Raw genomic sequence first — 23,028 nt, forward strand, 5'->3', positions numbered from 1 at the left:
GCATAGAGAATGAATATGGTGGCTCTGATGACCCAAAATTAATTTGGAACAATAAACACCCACAGATAGCTAAAGCAACCTGAAAGAAACATAAGATGGAAGACATTACTTTCCCCAACTTTAAATTGTACTACAAAGCAATAGTCATTAAAACAGCATGGTACTAAAATAAAGAGAGCTCCTCAGATTAGTGGAATAACTTGAATAGTCAGAGAAATTTTCCCAGATATATAATCAGTTAATCTTTGAAAAAGAAGCAAGAAACAAAAAATGGAGCAAGAAAAGCCTCTTCAACAAGTGGTGCTGGAGAATTGGTTAGCCTCATGCACAAAAGTGAATTTGGACTTCCACCTAATACATGCACAAAGGTTAAATCCAAATGAATTAAAGACATTGATATTAGGGCCAGCAGGATGGCACAGCAGGAGGGCATTTTCCTTGCTTGCAGCTGACCCAGGACAGACTACAGTTTGATTCCCTGGCATCCCATATGGTCCCCCAAACCAGGAGCTATTTCTGAGCACATAGCAAGGAGTAACCCCTGAGCATCACCAGGTGTGGCTGCTGACACACACACACAAACACACACACACACACACACACAATCATTGATAACAGATCCACAGCCATTAGGTATATAGAAGAACATGTAGGTAAAACACTCCATGATATTGAGACTAGAGCCATATTCAAGGAGGAAACAGCACTCCCCCAACAAGTGGAAGCAGAGATAAACAGATTGGACTATGTTAAGCTGAGAATCTTCTGTACCTCAAAGTAAATAGTGACTAGAATACAAAGGCCACCCACAGAATGGGAGAAACTATTTATCCAATACTCATCAGATAAGGGGCTAATATCTAAGATATACAAGGTACTGATAGAAATTAAAAATAAAAAATTCTAATCCCATGAAAAAATGGAGAGAAAAAATGAATAGACAATACAAATGGCCAAAAGACAAATGAAAAAATGCTCTGCATCACTAATTATCAGAGAGATGCAAATCAAAACAACAATGAGGTACCATCTTATGATCACAAATAATAACAATCAGTGCTGGCGAGGATGTGGGGAAAAAGTAACACTCATTCACAGCTGATGGGAAGGTCATATAGACCAGTCTTTATGGAAAACAATATGGAGATTCCTAAAAAATGCAAATTGAGCTCCCATCGGATTGAACAATATCATTGCTAGGAATGTACACTATACACTAGGAACACAAAAACACAATACAAATATAAACATACCTTATACACACCTATACTCATTGCAAGCTATTTACAGCAGCCAGAATCTGGAAATAACCTAGATGCCAACAACAGATAAGTAGCTAAAGACACTGTTATGCTGAGTGAAATAAGTCAGAAGGAGAGAGGAAGACACAGAATAATTTCACTCATCTGTGGAATTTAAAAAAAATAGAAGACATTATTGTAATAATATACAGAGACAGTAGAAGTGAGGGCTAAAAGGTTTGGCCCATGGTATGAAGCTTACCACAAAGAGTGGTGAGTTCAGTTACAGAAATAATTGCACTAACAACTATCATGACAATGGTAGTGAGTGAGAGAAATAGAATGCCTATCTCAAATACAGACAGGGACCAAGTGAGGAGGGAAATGGGGGTATTATTGGTGGGAATATTGCATTGGTGAAGGGGGTGTCATTTTTATAACTGAAACACAACTACAGTCATGTTCATAATAATGGTACTTAATAAAATATTAATAAAAACATTGAGCTATCTTACACAAGTGAGTGTAGCACATATTAAAAAGTCTAGAAACAGTTACTATATTGGCTGTGTAGTTTGTGGGCATAGCATCTAGTTAAACCTCTTTGAAAAGCAATATGGAAATCATGCCAAAATATAGAAGAACCCTCAAATGACCCTGTAAGACCACTTGTTGGCATTGATTGAAAAACATAATTTCAAAAGTATATATGCATGCTTGTTCATTGCTGTACTTAATACAATAGCCAAGAAATGGAAACAATCCAAATGTCCACTTATAGATAAATGGATCAAGACATTATGGTATATACAAAATGGAATACTGTACAGCTCTAAAACAAGAACAAAATTCACTTGTTACAAGGATGAATATTGAAAATATCATGATGAATCAAGTAAGTCAGAGTGAAAGGAGTAGATACTGAATGAACTCTCTGATACGAGAGACTTAAAGACACATAAAGTGGGGCCGGAGAGATAGAATGGAGGTGCGGCATTTGCCTTGCATGCAGAAGGACATTGGTTTGAATCCCAGCCTCCCATATGGTTCCCCATGCCTGCCAGGAGCGATTTCTGAGCTTAGAGTCAGGAGTAACCCCTGAGCACTGCCGGGTTTGACCCAACACCTTCCCCCCACAAGAAAAAGATACACACAAGGTAGCAAAAAATGGTCAAAAGCAGCACAATTGAAAAACTTAGATGTATTGAATTAGTTGGAAAAGACAAAAAGAATGAATGCTGCTCTTGGGAAAGGGATGTGGTAGACAGGTGATGAGTGTGATATAAATATGTGCATGGGTAACCATCATTAAAAGTATTGTAAATTTTAGAACTTCAATCCTTTTTTGGGGGGGCACTCCCAGTGACACTCAGGGGTTACTACTGGCTATGTGCTCAGAAATCCTTCCTGGCTTGGGGACTAGATGGGACGCCAGGGAATTGAACTGCAGTCCATCCAAGGTTAGTGCGTGAAAGGCAAATGCCCTACCACTTGTGCCACTGCTCCAGCTCCCCTCAATTCTTTAATACAAGTTACAAAAATTGTGATATCTCTGCTACATAGACTCTAAATATTCCAAATTTTATGCTAGCACATCTACTTTTGAGTACATGAAGAAAGCGTACCCGTCATCCCAAAGGAGCTGTTCTGGTCCATCAATCACTAAACATAAAATATTTCTCAGAACTAATACTGTTAGATAAGGTCAACCTGTGTTTATGTTTGACAAGGCAAGAGTAATACTACTCTGTAATTAAACCCATGCAGAAGCAAAATTGGCAAATCTGTGTAAACTACAAAAATGACCAAATATTGGCCCCTCTCATTCGAGTTAATGTAACACAATTCTGTACCAATTTCAATGTTAACCTTTATCTAGCCATCATTCTTTATATGAAATATTTATGACTGGGGCCAGAGAGATAGCATGAAGGTAGTGAGTTTGCCTTGCATGCAGAAGGACGGTGGTTCGAATTCCGGCATCTCATATGATCCACTGAGTCTGCCCGGAGCGATTTCTGATCATAGAGCCAGGAGTAACCCCTGAACGCTGCCAGATGTGACCCCAAAACAACAAACAAACAAATAAAAACAAAAAATATTTATGACTATGTCCAGTCATAGATTACCCTAATTCTAAAACTATCCTACTTCATTAAACATAATGGCCAGTGCAATCTCAAAATGTACAGTCCTATCACATAGTCTCTGACTAGATGGCCAATGAATCTTTATGTTATATTTTTCTCCCTGGCCATAAGGATTAATGCAAATTATTTGGCCATCGGGCATTGAAATGCACAAACCCTCTTCATTCCATCCATCCTCACTATTATGATTCTAGTTCTCTGTTCTCTTGTGGGATGTGGAATTGATTCACAAAGTAAACAAATCTCAAGTAGTTTCAAATCATATGAGTACCTACCACATTGTCAGGTCCAGAGTGGACCTTTAGTAATCTAAGATATAGGAGTGTTCAGAGCTAACCCGATTACAAAGAATTATTTTATGAAATTGTCTTTTCTTTTCAAATTAAAGTTTCCATTCCTATTTTTATTTTGCAACTGCCAATGTCTTTTGATCTGTCTAAACGCTCAAATATTATCAGATTTCAAAATACCACTATTTTGTGCACCTTTCAAAGTCTTCCAATTGGACGGAATGAGTCTTTGAATTTTCTAAAGGTAAGACACCCTTTTACCATATACTTTTACATCTTTGACTTCTAAGTTGTTCATAGGCTGATTGGTATTTACTATATAGACTTGAAAACTTAAATAAGGTACCTCGAAGTTCTTTATGATCTCTCACTCCTATTTATTTAATTTCACTTAGAAATTATATATTCAATTTCACTTGCAAATTTAAGATTTATTTTTGAAATTATAGGGTCATTATCAGACAAATTAAAGCTCATCCATGCTGGGAATTTTCCAGCTCACAGCTGGATGTAATATCTGAAATTATGTCTCAAGACCATACGGTTCGAATGAACAGCTGCGGACCAGCCTTTGGGGTATATTATTTCTCCTTTGTAGGGAAAATTTCAATGTGAGGTTTGATATGCTCGAAAAATAAATACTTTATAATCAACTAAACAATGGTTTCCAGACTATTCTAAAATCTTAGTGGTAGTAGATGCTCTCATGTATGTCACATAATTAGAAAAGCACTGACACAATTATACTGAGAATAAATGCCATCATTTAAAAAGGATCATTTAATACTAAATCTTGTACCAGACAACTATAATTATATAACTATGGAGACAAGATAAAATTCAGTCCATTTTTTGTACTTTGTTTTTGTTATTTCATATTTTTGTTATTTCAAAATATTTCTGATGGATAGTTACATGTTTTTTTAACCTATCCTACTGCTCTTCATAAAGAATATATAACTTGTTTATAAGGAACATGAAATGTTTTACTATATAAATATAATACACTTTTATCTGTCTGCTCTAACCCAACTGAGAAGTTATATGTTTTAGAGAGTCATCAGAAATGAGTTTAATCCTTTCTACTGGGACTCAATTATTTTCCATGTTCTTTTATACTTTTGGCTTGCATAGATCTCTTGACCATAAGGTTTTGCGGTTAATTTCTTTGAATAAATATCCCTCATCACTTATATAACTGAGAATTGCTCCAAGGTACTAATGTATTAAACTCATCTTTGTCTTGCTGAGCATCTGTCATAATTAAAATAAACAAAAATTAAGTGTTAGTCATTTTAAAAACATAGATTATAATGTACAAGTGATAAATAAAGTTAGATTATTTCCACGTGGATTTTATGACAATTTTCTCTACTTTATTTATAAAATCTTCCATTGTAAAAATTTCAAATTAAGGGAAGATTGTGGGAGATACCAGATATATGTTACAAATTATTAAAGTTCCCACCATAAATGGATTATCTACATTTATAGTTACAACATATGTCACACACTTTTGTTTTCTTTTATCATAAGAAAGATATTTAAATCCAAAGACCATTACTGTGAAATAAATACAAAACCAAAATCATTCTATGTTAGAACCAAAACAAGCCAAGTATAATATACACAATTTTCTGTAAAACCTTGAAATTGGCAGTTTATTCTAAGTAGGTGAAGAATTTTTGCTTTTGTGATTATTCTTCTGGAGTATAATGTATCTCTGCTATGGTTCCTTTGAATTCATCTTCCCGTACTCCCAGGTTAACCCAACTAAGAATAGTGTCCTACATTTCTCATTTGTTCACCCAGGCTTGAAATTGCATAAGTAAGTCTTGAATGGTGAGAAAGAAAGTGGACAGACTGAGCATTTAACCTAAGGTTCCTCTTCAGCCATATTTCTAACTGACTATACTGTGTAAAAGAGGCTACAGTCTAATCATACTATTCATAAAAGTCTATTTCTATTAATGTTTTGAGCCATACAGATCAAGCTCTTTGATGAATTTGCAATGTTATCCCCCACACTCCCATTTGGGAATTTCTTCCCAACTGCAAAGGTTGAAGCAGCTGCATTTTATCCATGAAACTTTCCCTTGAAGCCTTTCTAGAAAACACTAACCTGTGCTTCTCAAGACCACTTCTTGAGTTTATGGCCTGTACTATTCTTCTGTCCCTTTGGGTTATGAGTTTCCATTACTAGAACACTAGCACATTCAGTGCATGTTTCTTTAATCTTCATCTAGCCCCTCCCTCAATCATTATCCAACAGAGGACCCTGAGCACACTTCAAATAGAATACATTCCATATTAAACTAGAAAATGATGAGATTAGTTGTGTTCGTGTTCTTGCTTGTTCCCCTTTATTAATCAGTGGATATGTGTAAAACTGCAAATCATTACATTAAGATCCCATTAGTCTTTTTAATCCTCTTTAAAAATTGCTTTTGCTTCTGAAGTCCTGAATTTCAGCTGAAAGCATATTATTATTTTTTTTAAAAAGGGCTTTATCAAAGTCAGAATCTCATTTAGATAGAAGCAGAAACATTTCTCTTAACCCTTTTATGGTTTTTAACAATTCTCATTGGTCATTGTACCTATATCACAATGGCTTTTCCTGGCGCTATTCGTGCCTCTCTTTTCATAGACTTAGTGCAACTGTTGCAGATAAGTCAAGTATAGTATTTCTGGAGAAAATAATCTGCAGTGAGGAATCATTGTCGCATAGAGATAGCTCAATGTTGTCTTTAAAAATATTCTAGCTACTGCATTTTAGTTTCAACCATACAAATTCTTCATCAAAAGTAATGATTGATTTCTTTTTTTTTTTTTGGTTTTTGGGCCACACCTGGCTATGCTCAGGGGTTACTCCTGGCTGTCTGCTCAGAAACAGCTCCTGGCAGGCACGGGGGACCATATGAGACACCAGGATTCGAACCAACCACCTTTGGTCCTGGATTGGCTGCTTATTTAACAATCTATGTTAGAATCAAAACCCACCTATTCTGATTATTTGTGAGTAGAAAAAATAGAAGAGTCTGGAGATGGAGAGATAGTAAAATAAGTAGGCAGGGTACTTGCCTTGTATACAGCCAACTGGGGTTCAATCCCCAACAACACAAATGGTACCTTAATCCCTGCCTGGAGTGATGTTTTGAAACACTTTAATATTTTTCCTTTTATTTGTTTGGACCACACCTGACAGTACTCAGGGACTACTCCTGGCCCTATGCTCAGAAATTAGTCCTGAAAGACCTGGAGGAAACCATATGGGATGCTGGTGCTCAAACTCAAGTTGGAGCATGCAAGACAAATGCCCTGCCTGCTGCTTTAGCTCTGGTTCCCAGAATTGATTTTTTGTTTTGTTTTGTTTTGTTTTGAGCCCCACCCATGGGGTTATTCCTGGCTCTGTGTTCAGAACTCACTCCTAGCAGGCTTAGGGGACCAAATGGGATGCTGGGGATCATACCAGTTGTCCAGAGTCAGCTGCATTCAAGGCAAACGTCTTACCATTGTGCTATCACTCAAGCCCCATCCAGGAGTGACTTCTAACTGCAGAACCTAGAACAGACTTTGAAAATTTCTGGGTGTGCCCCCCCTCAAACACAAACAAATCAAGGATCTGATCTAATATTTTATGACTTGTGTTAAGCAGACTTTACTATGTTCTTCAAGTTGGCAGATGATCAAAAACCTGTTGTAATATTTCAGTGTAGTCCTAAGAGAGAGGCATTTCAGAAGATCTCTTGGTTTTTTTCCCCCCTTCTATTACTGCTCCTAGTCTATGGTAAAGTTTGTGATCAGTTTTTGCATAAGTCTCACCCTTTTGTGGGAGTTAAAACTTTATGAAGGTTACTTGGTCTTTGATTGAAGTTATAATTTGTGTATGTTTTTGTTGCAGATACTCATTAAAGACTAGCAGACAGTACAAGACAAGATTCAGCAATTCAGGAAATTTCCCTGTTTTGCTTTCAAGGATTCTTTCCCCCAACATCTGGAAATCATGGGAAAGTCTGTTATAACTGGAGAAATTCTGTTTACAATTCAATAGTGATTGTTGTAGATTCTACCTTTATTCCTACTTATTTTTGCTTTCCAATAAATCAATTAACCTCTCTGGATTGCAATTACTGCTTATATATTCCATTGTTTTCAAACAAGTACTTCAGAACAGCAAAAAGAGTAAATATGGGGCTGTTCATTTCATCGATAGTGCTAGCCACTTTCTCTGCACCATAATCCAGGCATATATGTTTAATCCAAAAGTTTTCCCAGTGTTGGATTATTTATATAATATCTATAAATATTTATGCACATCTAAATAAATGTATGTGCATAGAAGTACCACTTTATATATGGATATGAATATTATTTGGACATGAATATGGAAATACATCCCTAGGAAGGCATTTCAAAGCTACTCAAAATTCTGTGATTCTATTTGAGGGAGTCAAATTTACAGTCCTACTTTTCATTATTGGAACCCAAATTAGAAGTTTATTTATTTATTTTTTAACCTGGAATCTTTCAATTGTAAAGTGGCATGAAAGGAATTTGGGAAATATAGAGTCATTTGCGGAGATCTGGAACTTTTGACTTTAAATGTCAACATTGTCCACATTTGCAATAAAAATATTGTATGCTAGCTCAGGGCACTGTACATATTACTTTCCTCAAAATAGTTCTATGGCTTTCTATAGAGACTGCTTTAGTGAGCTGGGAAACTAAGCCAGCTTGAGCATAGGATAGAAAAGGAAAGGTGAGAACTGTGGCTCACCTGAGAGAAGAGAGAGAGAGAGAGAGAAAGAGAGAGAGAGAGGAAGACAGAGGAAGAGAGAGGAAGAGAGAGAGGAAGAGAGAGGAAGAGAGAGAAAGGATAATGGAGGGGAAAGCAAACAAGGGTAAATTAATATCACCCTAGAAATAGAAATGATCTGCATTTACTGGGATATTAGTGTATTGAGGGAAAAACTTCACAATAATATAATATTATTTGTACGTGGGGAAGTTTACTTATCCATTATTTTCCTTACAGAATTTAGGTAAAAGTTTTGCATTACAGGAGAAAAGAAATAAACGTATGAGGCATTACTTAAGCTCATGACATTATCCTAGTATGAGTTTGAGACAAATTTGCTAAAGATTGAGAACATGTACAAGGAAATATAAAAATTACATGAGAACTTTGGGTGCTCATAGACTACTAGTGAATCCACTTCATAGAGGAAAAAAAAAGACATTTGCAAGGTAAGAGAAAATGACCATAATTAACATAATGGAAGAAACTACCTAAATACAGGCTGCAGTTGGATATGAGATCTTATTATGTATCAGGGTTTAAGTTACTCTAGTTAAAATACAGACAAATCTGTCAATCACAAATATCACAACCAATATTAGAAACACAAATATTACAATCTCCCCCAACTCTCACACACCATGAAAAGCGGAAACTCATGAAGAACAGCAAGAGGAGATCATATCCTTATCAGAAAGAAATAACAACTGTCGCCTCAGAAACTTTTTTAACATGAGAAATAAAAGTAGAGTGTGCTTGAATGTGCATATTAATGCCAGGATTTCAGTAAGAGAATGTTATTTCAGTAAAACATATTTCCTGTAAACAAGCAGTGTCTATGTATACACACATATGCCTATAAATTTTTAAATATATTCAACTTGTTGGAACAAAGTTAATCAACTTCCTTTTGACTTCCCTCTCCTGGAATAATAAAATTGATCTGGGGAGTGAAAAATCTATACTAGATGGATACACTATGTATTGATAGCGACAACACTATTCTGATTCTCCCCAAGAAAATGATCCAAGTGGCTTGTTGGGAAAGGCAAATGAAACACATTTGTCAACAGTGCTCAAAGCATGCTGTGGCTAAATTCTCATGGACTCAATTTGGGAGCAAAACCTTTCTTATTTCATATCATCAACCACCACCAAGCTCCACCCCGCCTGTCTTCCTCTACATCATGAGACACACAAACATTTCTTTCACATATCAGGGGGATTCCTTTCAGAGGAAGATTCACTAATGACAGGAAGGTGTGGCAACCAATCTCAACTGCAACAGCACCCCCTCCCAATAAAGAGGAAGTTTAAAAAAAAAAGAAATCTGTCTCCTCACCTCCTATTAGACAGTTCTAACTCCTACCCCCCACTCCTCCCTCCATTTCCATAAATATATGGAAAAATAGATTTAACCCCTACTTAGCACTCTACACTCAGCGTTCAGAGAGGACACTTAGGGTGCACTCTCCCTGTCCTTCCAGTCCCTTCCCTAGTCAAATATCTGGATCCCCAGCAATGAACTAACTGTCCAGTGCTAGGCGGCCCCAGGTCCACCATCCAAGGATCACAACTTTTATGGGGGCTCAAGCCCACTCAACCAACTTCTTGCAACATCTGTTTGTCTCTAAGCGCAGAAGTAGCCCTGACCAACGGCCCAGAACTGGAAAGCGACCACTTTACCTTCCGAAAAATCAATCAGTCCCAGCAAATGAAGCAGCTTCAGAGAGGCGCATATAATCACAACAATACCCACTGTTTGCAGTCCTTCCGACTCCCACTCCAGACTTAACATCCTGCAGGCAGCCGGAGCATCCCCAGTCTCCGGACCCCTTTGGAGAGGAGGGAGTTAATTAGCAGTTCCAAGCAAGATATCTGGCTGGGAACAAAGCCTGGAAAGGGGAGAAGCGAGCAGCCTTTTGCGCCTGGCAGATGCACGGGGACCGACCTGGGCTAAAGTCCAGCCTCTCATGCTGATGCTGGCATTTGCCTGCTGGGGTCCCCCAACCACCACCACCACCACCACCATCACCACCAAGCGCCGACCGGGGGACTCTGCGTCTCAGCCAGCGCCTACTTGGACTTCAGAGCTGCCAAGGAAACATCTGGTGAAGATTTTGGGGGTGCGGGGCGGAGAGCGCAGACACTCCCAGCAAACTTGCCCTGGAGAGCTTAGCCGGGTTTGCAGCGCAGAGCAGGTGGATGCCTCGCTAGGCTATTGCTCTGCTGCCTCTGCGCCCCAGTTTGTTTCCAGCAGAGCTAGGGGAGGTCCCCCTCATTTATCCCTAACATCAGCTGCTGCCTCCTCCCAGAGCTGGTTTCCAAGAGTCCAAAGTCCTTAAGCTGGGTTTTGGGGAGTTCAGTCTTGCATGCTTGTGTCTTCCATCTCTTTCCAGAAAGCCCCCCACTGTGGGACGCTTTCTGACAGCTTGGCAAGCTAGAAAAAAAAAAGTGCTGGAGCCCTAAAGCTTAGATGGATTCAGAGGTTTTATCCAGTGGGAACAGAACAGTTCTCACCCGCGCGCCCTCCCTACCCCCAATTGCCACTCTTCGGGACCATTCTGATCCCCCACTAGACAATTACGGGGGCGTTTTGAGGGAGACTGTTTTAGCTTTCATGTGGACATACGTGTGGTAAAGTGCACAGGGCACCCCAGCAGTCTCCATCTAGAACCTTGATGTCCTGATCCTGCCCCCTGGAGGTTGGGTACCACTATGATACTTTCTAGGCGCGCTTGGGAAGGTGTGAAAGAAAAGTCCTAGTAACCTCCCTGATGAGAAAATGAAGCCAGATGCTAGTTCGACTTTCCAACTATGCAGCCCTGGATTCTGAGAATGTGAAGTGTGCATTGTTATTATTTTAAATTAATTTGAGTGGAATCACTGTGATTCACAGAGTTGTGCATAAAACAGTTGTTTCAGGCATACATTGTTCCAATGTCAATCTCACCACCAGCCAGCTAGCAGCGTGAAAGTTCCCTCCACCCAAATCCACCAGTTTCCCTCCTGCTCCCTTAACAGGCTCGCAGCAAATTCACATCATACTGTTTTCTCCTAAATAACTTAAAGGAAGGACAAGACAGAAAATATAGCCAATATTTTTTTTGGGACGATTGCTATATGATTTTGAACTAAAATAAAGTTTTAAAATAAACTGATATAAAGTTCAAGTCATTCGAGTCAATATAAAAGAATGTCTCTCTATTCTCATTTCTATCAGTATATTTCAACTTTGTCACCTAAACTATACTGCATGAAACTTTTATTTTGTACTTGGGACTCATTGTTGTAATAATCATGATTAAATGATGATTTCAAAATTATTATTAAATTCATAAATCATGATAAGATGTCTGCATTTTATCATGCATGACAAAATGATCCTTGCCGTTAGTAAAAACTTTTTCAGAAAATCTTTACTAGTATTCTTTAGAGGTTATATTGAATAGGTACGAGTGATGAATTTAGACCTTCAAAGGGGAAAATCTGAAGAGCCCTAAAATGATACTGTGTTTTATCCTAAGAAAAGGAGTATTGGTTTAAAAGTTGGTTAAATACTACTTAAAAAGGCAGGAAATTCTTTATCAAGGCAACTTGGATCCTGCAAATTCTTGCACAGAGCTCTGTCTCTGTCATGAATCTTACCCAGCCATTTTGGCATCATTGTGGTACCCTTATCTTACCCAAGCCAATCACCTTACTCTGCCTAGGCCCAGCCTGCAATTTGGTGTAAAATTATTATTAGTAATGGTGTGTTATACATAAGGTTTGGGGAAGAGCAATTGATGTCAAAACTGAATTCTAGTTGTATCATTGTTGTGACCTGGGACCTTGGAAAAATGACACTATATCTGAGCTTCCATTTTGTTCAACATGAGAGAGTCACTGACTCCATTTCAGAAGTGAAACTCAGCTATGACAGTGAAGAATTGAGTTCAGCCCTGATGTTGTCTGTTCAACACATGCTAACTTTGGGCAAAATGACTGAAGTGTCCAGTCTTTAGAAACTTCTTATTAGTAGAAAGAAGTGACTTGCTATTTCACAGAACTTTTATCTTCTTATACTCCTATCATTTTATGAAGATGGCTTATTCTCCCCCTACTCCGCTCTGCCTTCAAGCAAATTTTTATTCAAAGTAGCACAAATAGGCCATCAACTAGAGACTCTATTTCTCAATCTACATAGTGTATTTAACCGTTATATCTTCCCAACTACATATATGAACATATTATGTTTATTTATGTAACAAGCCATTTAAGAAAGAGAAGAACATCTCACGAGCAGATGAAAAATGAGATGTTTGAAGTATTTATTCTTTGAAATGTCTGCCCACATGTATAGTCAGGCATTTTATTGAAAAAGGGATTTAGAGAGATTAATTAGGTCAAAACAATCATCTCTTTTAATATATAACAATTCGATATGAAAAAATAAGAGGTAAAGTATCATGAAATTACACAGTTGGCAAGTCAGAGAGCCAGATTCAAAGATGTTTCCCTAATTTGCAAATACATTTTCTTTCTGTCATATCTTTAGCAGAATCTTGGAAGTATGTTTTTAACTGATCTCTTCATATATAGGGTTAGGCTTGTTTTTTAAAGTAAGTAAATGTGTCTGAAAAGGGTTTCTTTAAAATACATATAAGGTCATCCACTAAATAAACAGATGCATAGCCTTTGGGTTTAAAGAAATGAATCTATGAAATGATAGTATTTATTTGGTGGGGGAAGGAAGAATTCTTCCACCTTAAGCATGTTGTAATGGGGGGTCTGAGAGATAACACATCAGTAGGTGTTCGTCATGTATGCAGCCAACCCAGGACCGACCTGAATTCAATTCTCAGCATCCCATATGGTACCCTGAGCCTGCCAGGAGTGATTTCTGAGGGCAGATCCAGGAGTAACCCTGAGCATTGACGGTATGGCCCAAAAACAAACAAAAGAAGGAATATTATAATAGAAATTGGAGAGATAGTACAGGGTATATAGTACATGCTCTGCATGTGGCCGCTCTGGTTTGATTCTCAGTACCATGCAGAGGCCCTAAAAACAATGATACTAAAGCACAGAGTTAAGGAGTAAGCCTTAAGCACAGTTGGGTGTGTTCCAATCCCATACCATGTGGCCAGGTAAAAAATCTTGCAATATTGTATTAATATTATCAAAGATATTTCTGATGTGTCTTATAAAAAGCATGTATGATGTATTTTTTCTTGCATGTAAATTGGCAGATTATTTGGAAATATAAACAGGATACTTTTCCTTTGATTATCTCTTCCTAAAAATTTTTTGCAATGTCCTTTCCCTTTTGACACTGAGTGTCTAAATTCATCAATTTAATCTGAGACATGATTTCATTTCTGTTATTACAAAGTTTTTTCACATTCTCTCGATAAAATGAGCTGGGCACATAGTATACTCAACTGGTTTTAAAGTAGCATTTATAAAAATAATAATAATGTTTATTACTTTTTGTATTACATGCGATAGTATTTCCTCACAACTTATCATATATAGAAACCCAAACTCCATGTCATTTGTTAAATTGTGCTTAGCCCACGAGACAGTGAATTGTGTGTATGATTTAAACAACTTCATGGAACCAATACAGTATTATTGAAAGTTAGATAAAATTATCAATCCCATTTTACAGATAGAGAGACAAGCATACATTAAGGTTAAGTGACTTGTAAAAATTATGAAGATCAGAGTATGTATCTTAAAATAAAACACTTTCACATTAGGATTATATTGATCTGCAGACAATTGAGAATGGACAAGTGAAAAAAAAAAAGATGTCTTTCTTTTCCCACCTAAAATCAGAACATAAAATTCCCTGTGAGAGTGTGGTATAAATTTCTCATTGCAAAGTTCTTTTTGCCAGTCCTACTACATAAAGAAGCCGGGTCAGGACTAAGATGATTTTGCACATCTCAGCCTAGCAAAAATATGGGCCAGGGCAAAAGTGCAGTGAGAAGGGCATCTGCTTTGCACACAGTCAACCCAGGTTTGATCACTGGTTGGTTTCTTGAGCCTACTAGAGGTGAATCTTGTGTGCAGAACCAGAAGTAATCCCTGAGAACTGCCAGGTGTGCACAGAAATCAATAATATGTAATAACAACAATAAAAACTAACTAAAACTAGTCTGATCTTCCATGATTTCTTCCATGAATTTCTTATTGAATTTCCCACAATTTATCATACCTAGACACCCAAAATCCATGTCATTTGTTAAATTGTATATAATAGTCAAAGTTTAAGTGCTTAAGATTTACATCTTTTTTATGCATTTGTGTGTAACAAAACATTAAAAGTACTGTGTTTTTATTTGCTAATCTATCTTTTCTTAAGTTAAGTTTCATGCCTCCAATATCTGAATTAAAAAAGGATAAATCACCTTCTATCTTTTGTGCTTATGAATCTACGGGTTGAGAATTTAAGAATTCTTCCTTAAGTCAGTTTTCAAAATCTGAGTGCTACTACAGTTGGAAGATGATGGGGTTATGTTTTATCTTGACTTATTATTCAAAGAGAAGAAGGATTTAGAATGAAAAAAAGATTTAACAGTGGTGGATGGTCTTTGAGGTGCTTTTATTTTTTTTTTTGAGTGGGGGTTGTGTCACACCCAGTGATGCTCAGAGGTTACTCCTGGCTCTGTGCTCAAAAGTCACTCCTGGAAGGCTAGGGGGACCATATGCTATTCTGGGAATTGACCTGGGGTCTGTCTGGAGTTGGCTGTGCGCAAGGCAAATGCCCTACCACTGTGTTATTGCTCTGGCTGTCTGAGGTGGTGTTTGTTGAAGAATGTGTGTGCTGTACTCTGGTACATTGATATTGTACATGCTACCATTACTTTAACCATGTGAACTAAATTATAATTTAAAAATAAATTATTGAAACATGCATATCTGAAAATATTTTACTGTATATCCTTAGCCTCAGACTGGTCTGTCAAAGTTTTTATCAACCTCTTTCTTGGGATCAAGGCTAAGAACTCAAGCTTAGAAAGGGGACTCAAGAGGAAGGAGAAAATCTGAAGGAAAAATTGTGGAAGAAAAGGGAAAAGATACCAGACAATTAATGTGCTGGGTCAGAAACCATGAAAGATTCTAGAATACAGGATGGACTGTGGCCTCTTGTCTGCTGGCAAGATACTTAGACTATCAGGAAAGGGAGATATATTTAATTTAGATTCTAAAAGGACTATAAGAAAGGGAGAAAATCAGCAGATATTAGATACCATGTACTTCATTTTCCCTACATTTCTCCAGTAGCCCTGTCCTGTAACTAGATATTCAGCATATCCATTTAGCTCCATTTGCTCATCTGTACTTTCAAATGGCCTTGGAAAATAAGCAGTTTTCAAAGAGCAACTAATGGAATCACCATGGGTGATGCACCAGCTATTAACAGGGCTCTGGGTCTGTTCCTATGATGATTTCCTGCTTCCTTGGGGGGGGGGTACTGATGCCTTGTAGTTAGCACTTTGTCTTCTGGTACTTTCCATTTTTAGACATGAGATGCTTACACAAAGACATGAATATTCTCTAAGAAACCAACTGGATCAGTCAGGTTCCAGCCTCACTTTAAGAGAGAGTCCACTAGTGTACACTTAAATCTGTCCAGATTTCTAGATTATCTTGAACATATTTAACTTTGTAAAGAGCTCTAGAGAATAGATGGAAATAATATTTGTTTCTATGTATTTCTCAAAACTCTTTTCATAAACATTTATTATTGCCCTGTTTTTTCATTCTCCTTCTATGCCTTTATTTCTCTTCATATATGTGGCCATATGTATATAAATACATACATTCAATTATTACTTAAACCATTCCCCTTATCTATTACTTTGTATCATACAAAGCTTGAGTAAATAGCATATAACTGAACAATAGTATTTAAATTAATGATTAAACATCAATATGTGGCATATAGCTTATTTATAATTATATTACATATAATTAAATTATCTAACATAATAATATAGTAATAATAACTGTCTGAGATATGTCCCCCTGTAATCATGTCGTGTTGTTCTGATCCTTCCTTACTCCAATTTCTTTTCCCCAAATCAGGATACTAAGAGAGATGGAGAGAATCATAAAGATACAAGTGATGAGGAATCATGAACTATATGTAAGATGAGATTTCTTAGACAAAGAGCAAAATATTCCTCAGAAAAGAAAATGCATAATTTGATATTGAATGCTGGGCCAATATTGTATATATCTGGATGCTACTGGTTAATCTATCTATTCCCCACATTAGACACATCAAAGAACATTTTTCCACATTCCCCTTAGGACTCCCAATGTGGGCTAAGGTCAAATCCTTTAAAGGATGAGTTCCTTTAGAAGGTATCAGGAAATAATTAATTTCCATTCATTTTCTAAAATTATATTACCTACATTATGTTTTGTATTGTTTTTTGCCACACCTGGTGGTATTCAGGATTTATTCTGGGCTCTGTGCTCAGGGATAACTCCTATAGTGTTGTGTGCGAGGAATATGGGATCTGAATTGGAATCCAGGTTAGTTGCATGCAAGGCAAGTGACTTACCCACTATACTATCTCTTCTGTTGGCCCCAACTTGCCTACATTTTTAAGGGGGTGTTGTAGGGCCTCTTGAGATGTATCATAGTAATTACTGGCCAAATATCCGGTGACTTAACATGAAGGTTTGAAGGTGCAGTGCATATTGGATCTTTCTGAGTAATCTAAGTCAAACTCCTCCTGTGACCATGCGATGCTGGGAATAAAAATCTGGGTCAACCACATGCAAGGCTTGCAACTTAACCCCTGTATTATCTCTTGCCCCCCACAAGCTTACCTACATTGTGTCATTAGGATATGGACATGGTTGGGGAGACATTAACCTCTCTACCATATATTTAACAGAACCCACTCATTTAAACAATACCTCTTATTGAACATACCTGCTATTTCTTTATGGAAAAGATCATCTTAAATCTAGTCCACAAACCAGAGCCTACTTTGTCAGGAACCACAAAGTTCAGATAATACATTTGTACATGCATGAGTCTGTTGTTAGTATACAGGAAAAAAAACCAATGCCTTTGAAATGGTAAAAAAGGGCTGTAATTAGTATTTCATTACCTGAGTTTCCAATTTTTGCAAAGGAGTGACACTGAAGAAAGTACATTTAAAAGTACTGAAAAGGAATTTTAAAAGATTTAGAAGATACACAGTAGTGACCAGAGGAGTTTAATGAAGGACTCTCAATCTTCATTTCAGTGGTCAAAAATAATTAGAAGCTGAGCTACAGTCTCCAGAGAGTCTGGGACTTAACTGGGTATTAAAAAATATCTAGAATGCCAAAGAAGATAAAATGGGGAAGATAATCGACCATCCCAGTTTACAGGACAATCTCCAAAGACAAAGAGCAAATGAAAGGCACTCATTTATAACACTCTAATTAACTGGGCCAGATGCATTGGGGTGGAAAAGACAAGATATGAACTAAACTCTCTGGCTACCATGAGTTTCATTTTGGGAAGAGGCAGGTACCAAAGCCAGCTTTGTTCAGTTTACTTCTGGCTCTGTGCTAAGAGATAATTCTTCACAGTGCTTTCTTACCTCACTCCTCTTATTCAGAATCTTTCTTTACCTACCTTCTCTTTAGTCTGTACTGCTTACAGGCTATTTATTTACCTTATTTATCAATCTATGCTCATTACTAGAAGACTAATTAGTAATTAAATAATTTTGTAATTAATTGTTGAATGAATAATATCATAGGATGGGAATGATGACCTTATTTAAACTTCTGGCATCACATAAATTACCTGAGCAGTGGTCAGAGTGAAAAATTATCAAGTAACTTTAGCTTGATGCATTTAAGAGAGAATTAACCTGACTGGAAAGGACATTGAACTCAGAAAAGTCAGAAGTATCCATGTGAGAGTTAACTGATGAGGTTCAAGTAAATAGTTCTAGTAGTGGAATGTCTTTTTAGTGGAATTTCTGGTTGCTTAGATGGCAATAATATAAGAAAATTAACCAAAACAATAAAAAATGGGAAAGAAGACAAAGACAAGATCAATATGGAAGCTATCACAAGGGTCTATTTCAGTAGGCATATTTATTGGTGTGCTGAAAATGAATGCTATGAGAAGTGCGAAGACAAAACCTAAGAGAAAAGTCTGAAACAGAGGTGGAAGGCAGGACATAAAAAGTCATTGTTAAGCAGAGGAAATGTATTTCTCAATATTTCACTGACGCTGAAATATCAAAAATTGAAAATGTATTGAAATGATGCTGTGGTTACTTATGGACTTAAAGGTAGAACTAAATAATCAAAACCTAGGCTGGGATAGAAAGAAGGTTTCTTTGGGAATTGCAAGAGTGGAAACTGCTACTTAAGAAACTTCCCTTACTATGCTTGATTTCCAGGTTCTCTTGAAAAACTATGACATTTTTTAGACTTGAAAAAAAAAAGGCCCTTCCTGGGTGAGGCTAACGTGCCTAGAGGGAAAGTTATAATCATAAGACAGATGAATCAGTATAGAAGCATACTAGAAATTTTTTTGTTTGTTTTTTTTGTTTGTTTTTTTTTTGTTTTTGGGCCACACCCGTTTGACGCTCAGGGGTTACTCCTGGCTATGTGCTCAGAAATCGCCCCTGGCTTGGGGGGACCATATGGGATGCCGGGGGATCGAACCGCGGTCCGTTCCTTGGCTAGCGCTTGTAAGGCAGACACCTTACCTCTAGCGCCACCTTCCCGGCCCCCATACTAGAAATTTTTATCTGTTACCTAGTGTCTTCTTCAATTTGTTGGAGTTCAAACAATCATTCTGGGTCACACCTGTAGGATATTAGAAAGAGAAGCATGCAGGGAGATGGAGATAATTAAAATTTTGTTTGATGGTGTTTACAGTTTTGGGAGTCACACCCAGTGGCATGCAGAAGCTACTTAGGGCATGATACTAGTGATTCTGTGCAGTGTTGGGTAACCAAAACCCCATGCTCCCACATATAGAAAATGAGCAAAAATCCAGATTTTTTTAACCTATATCACAGTTTTAGACTTGTGCTTAGATAACTAACAGGGAATCTGAGTTATGGAGTTTTGAAGCTCATAACTTAAAATGTAGAGCTCATAACTTAAAATGTGAATGAGGAAAGAGTTAAGATAAAATTATGAGATATATCCACATACATAAGAGGTAAAAAATGAATTAATATTAAGACAAGAGAGTTGTGTATATAGAGGAAGGCAAATCCATGGAAACCATCTCAAGGAGCAGGAGACATGATGCGTTCTAGAGCAAGATTGGTCACCTGGGCTGGAGTGATGGTGCAGTGGTAGAAGTTTGCCTTGCACTTTGAGGACCCAGGACAGACCACTGTGGTTTGATCCCCCGTGTTCCCTTATGGTCCCCAAGCCAGGAGCGATTTTTGAGCGCATAGCCAGGAATAACACTTGAGCATCGCTGGGTGTGACCCACCCTATATATATATATATATATATATATATATATATATATATATATATATATGACTGGTAGCCTAAGGAACCTCAGCAAGGTTATTTTATATGTCAATAGAAATGAGAACTTCAGGGTGTCAGAGAAATAGCACAGAGGAGGGAATTTGCCTTGCATGAGGCTGACCTGTGTCTGAATCCAAGCATCCCATATAGTTCCCCTAGCCTGCCAGGAGTAATTTCTGAAAGCAGAACCAGGAGTAACCTCTGAGCATTGCTAGGTGTGGTCCAAAAACCAAAATAAAACAAAAAACAAAAGAGAGGGAGAGAGAAAGAGAGAGAGAGAACAAACTATAATGAAAGAATTGATCATCCCACTAACTATAGAAATCTAAAGAAAAGTATGATCCTATCACTAATTAATTTGGGATGATGAATATATGGGTTTATACATACACAGGCTGATGTTTCAGGTATGTGCATACTTGCAGAAGACTGGAATGTATTAGAGAAAAGAAAGGATGATGGTTAGTAGAAAATTTTATTTTACTTTTGCTTGCTGTGGATTAAACTTCTGTCACAAGCATACACTTCACTGATGATCTTGTTATATTTCTGGCCCCACCTACATTTCTTTTGCTTTTACATCCAATCTATGCAACATTACATGTAGTTTTTGGTTTGTTTGTTTGTTTTTCTTGTTTTTTTTTTTAGCCACACCCTGTGATGATCAGGGATTACTCCTGGCTATGCACTCAGAAATTGCTCCTGGTTTGGGGGATCTTATAGGACACCTGGGGATCAAATCTCTCTCCACCCTAGGTCTGAGCAAGTCAAACACCTTACTGCTGCGCCACCGCTCTGACCCTACAAGTAGTTTTAGATATCCAAAATACTGGCATGGGTCATGGTGATACTTTGGCATAAGAGAGATAGATGTGGCATTCTTGGACCTTATATGTCCAGTGAAGAATTCAAAACATCAAGTAGCCCTTACTCATATTATACTGAGATTTATCCTGCTATTATGCTGAGATTTATACAGAGATTTAGTATTTCTTTTTTTTTTTTTTTTTTGGGCCACACCCAGTAACGCTCAGGGGTTACTCCTGGCTATGCGCTCAGAAGTCGCTCCTGGCTTGGGGGACCATATGGGATGCCGGGGGATCGAACCGCAGTCCGTCCAAGGCTAGCGCAGGCAAGGCAGGCCCCTTACCTCTTGTGCCACCGCCCGGCCCCCAGATTTAGTATTTCTTACACAGTAGTAAGAACAGTAATGATTCAGTATGGGTATTTATCATGTAGGCATTTAATCCACACTTGAATCAAAGAAATTTGCCTTGGAAAAATAGATACTCTCTAAGTAAAGATCTGATGGATAAGAAAAATCAAAGATGGGTTAAATGTCAAGAGAAAGGTAGGTGCAATGCCCGAAACCAAGAGAGACCATATTGCATCTTAGACATGCAAGTGCTAAGTGCTTGGTGTGTTTGTTTGGGCAGGAATGACATAGGGTGGAGGGTTTGTGTGAAAATACATTTTATTTTAAGAGAAGAGGCAGCTGAGATAAACAGAACCCAGTTCACAAAGGCTTTCTAAGCATGCCTAAATAATTGGCTGTTTTATCTTGAGTACATTAGAAAACCAAAGGAGAATTATAGTAGAGGCAAAACAACATCAAACTGGTGCCTTAGAAAGATCACTTAGATTGCTAAGAACTGATTGGCTGTTTGGCTCAACAGCAGACAGAGGCTCAATAAGAAGTTGATCCAAAAATCTAGCTGAAAGATAAATTAGGAATATTATCAACTAGTTGCAGAGAATGTAAAGCATGTAAAAGGGAATGAAGTGATGAAATCTTTTTGAATTTTTTGAAACTGATTAAGATAAAATAAAGGAGTTCAGAATTATTCCACATTCCCAGACAAAAATTCCTGAGAACAACAAAACCAAAACCATTTGTGCCACAATTAATGCATACTTATTTGAAACAGGAAGTGTTTAGTAACTGCACAATATATGTACAACATCCTAGAGGGAGATAAAATAGAAATCAGGCAAATATACTACAACTTGGTACTTGCTAGTACAGGAAACCCATTTCTCCCAGAGCATATATCTCTACCATGGAACACCTAGTCAGTATAAACCTAAGAAACAAGAGAAAATGGACTAAAATAATCAAGTGAGCACATAATCATGGCCATTTGCAGTCACATGCTTTTGCTGAATGAATTGTCCCCATCGGCAAAAATGTGAATTTTCCAAGTAGTTATATGGCACCTACCCCTATATTCCTATAATAATATATAGTAGAATCTGTCCATGTAACATACCTATATCATAAGCATATTCATTTGGCTTATACATAGATTCTTTATAGTCTGACCAATTTTCAGCACCTTACTTCCACCCGTCCAGTCAAGTTATCATCTTCTTCTTAGCATCTTTTACTGAGTCATCCCTTAATGTATAGTTATACATTATATATATATAGTTATACACTTTATCATATTTAACTTTATAGAAAGATTAGCCTGATTATATATTCTCAAGGAAATGGACCTTAGGTTTGAAATTCTCCAAGGTCTCTGATTTTTTGAAAAGCAAAATTCAATATAAATGGACTATCCTCTTTATAATAAATTTTGAATCTGATCTCTCATTGTATCCACATACTAGTACACTCAAACTCTATTGGTGTCTTTGATATGCATTGATCATACTAAATTTATTCATTCTTACCTCAGGGTCTTTGCACTGGTATTTCTTCTATCTGGGCTAATATTTATCCAACTGCAACATGCCTCATTGCTTTAGCAGTATCAAATCAGGATTTTATTATGACCATATTTATTCTTGAAGATTGCCTTTCCCGAATTGCATTCACCTATTTAAAATTCCCCCTTACTTCTTCCAAATTATTTTAATCTCAGAAGTTACCGATATCATAAAGCCTACATATTTTATATTTCCCTGTTGATTCTAAATGCCATTAGGCAGAACTTTTTATCAGCTTCACTCACTATCTCCAGAGCTGAGAGCAGACTACATGCAATAAATGCTAGAAAATGTATTTATGAACATTGCTGACA

At 37.2% G+C, this 23,028-nt stretch overlaps 2 protein-coding genes across 8 annotated transcripts in view; one reads left to right on the top strand and one right to left on the bottom strand.

Annotated features, from left to right (window-relative positions):
• PACRGL (parkin coregulated like) overlaps nt 1–23,028 on the top strand; it is a 491,459-nt gene that overhangs the window by 253,640 nt on the left and 214,791 nt on the right. The window lies entirely within an intron of this gene.
• The window catches only part of KCNIP4 (potassium voltage-gated channel interacting protein 4), a 1,191,871-nt gene that overhangs the window by 237,836 nt on the left and 931,007 nt on the right, over nt 1–23,028 (bottom strand). The window contains exons 1-2 of one of the 7 annotated variants that reach the window (XM_049790050.1): nt 10,560–10,650; nt 10,166–10,314 (exon numbers count right to left, since the gene is read on the bottom strand). The exons of 4 other annotated variants lie outside the window; for them this stretch is intronic. In XM_049790050.1, the coding sequence (XP_049646007.1) occupies nt 10,166–10,277 (112 nt within the window). In that variant the 5' untranslated portion in view covers nt 10,278–10,314; nt 10,560–10,650. 2 more of the 7 variants (XM_049790053.1, XM_049790049.1) reach the window with 2 other exon arrangements.

The sequence above is a fragment of the Suncus etruscus genome, chromosome 16, assembly GCF_024139225.1.
Source record: "Suncus etruscus isolate mSunEtr1 chromosome 16, mSunEtr1.pri.cur, whole genome shotgun sequence".
In the NCBI taxonomy this organism is placed as follows: Eukaryota; Metazoa; Chordata; class Mammalia; order Eulipotyphla; family Soricidae; genus Suncus; species Suncus etruscus.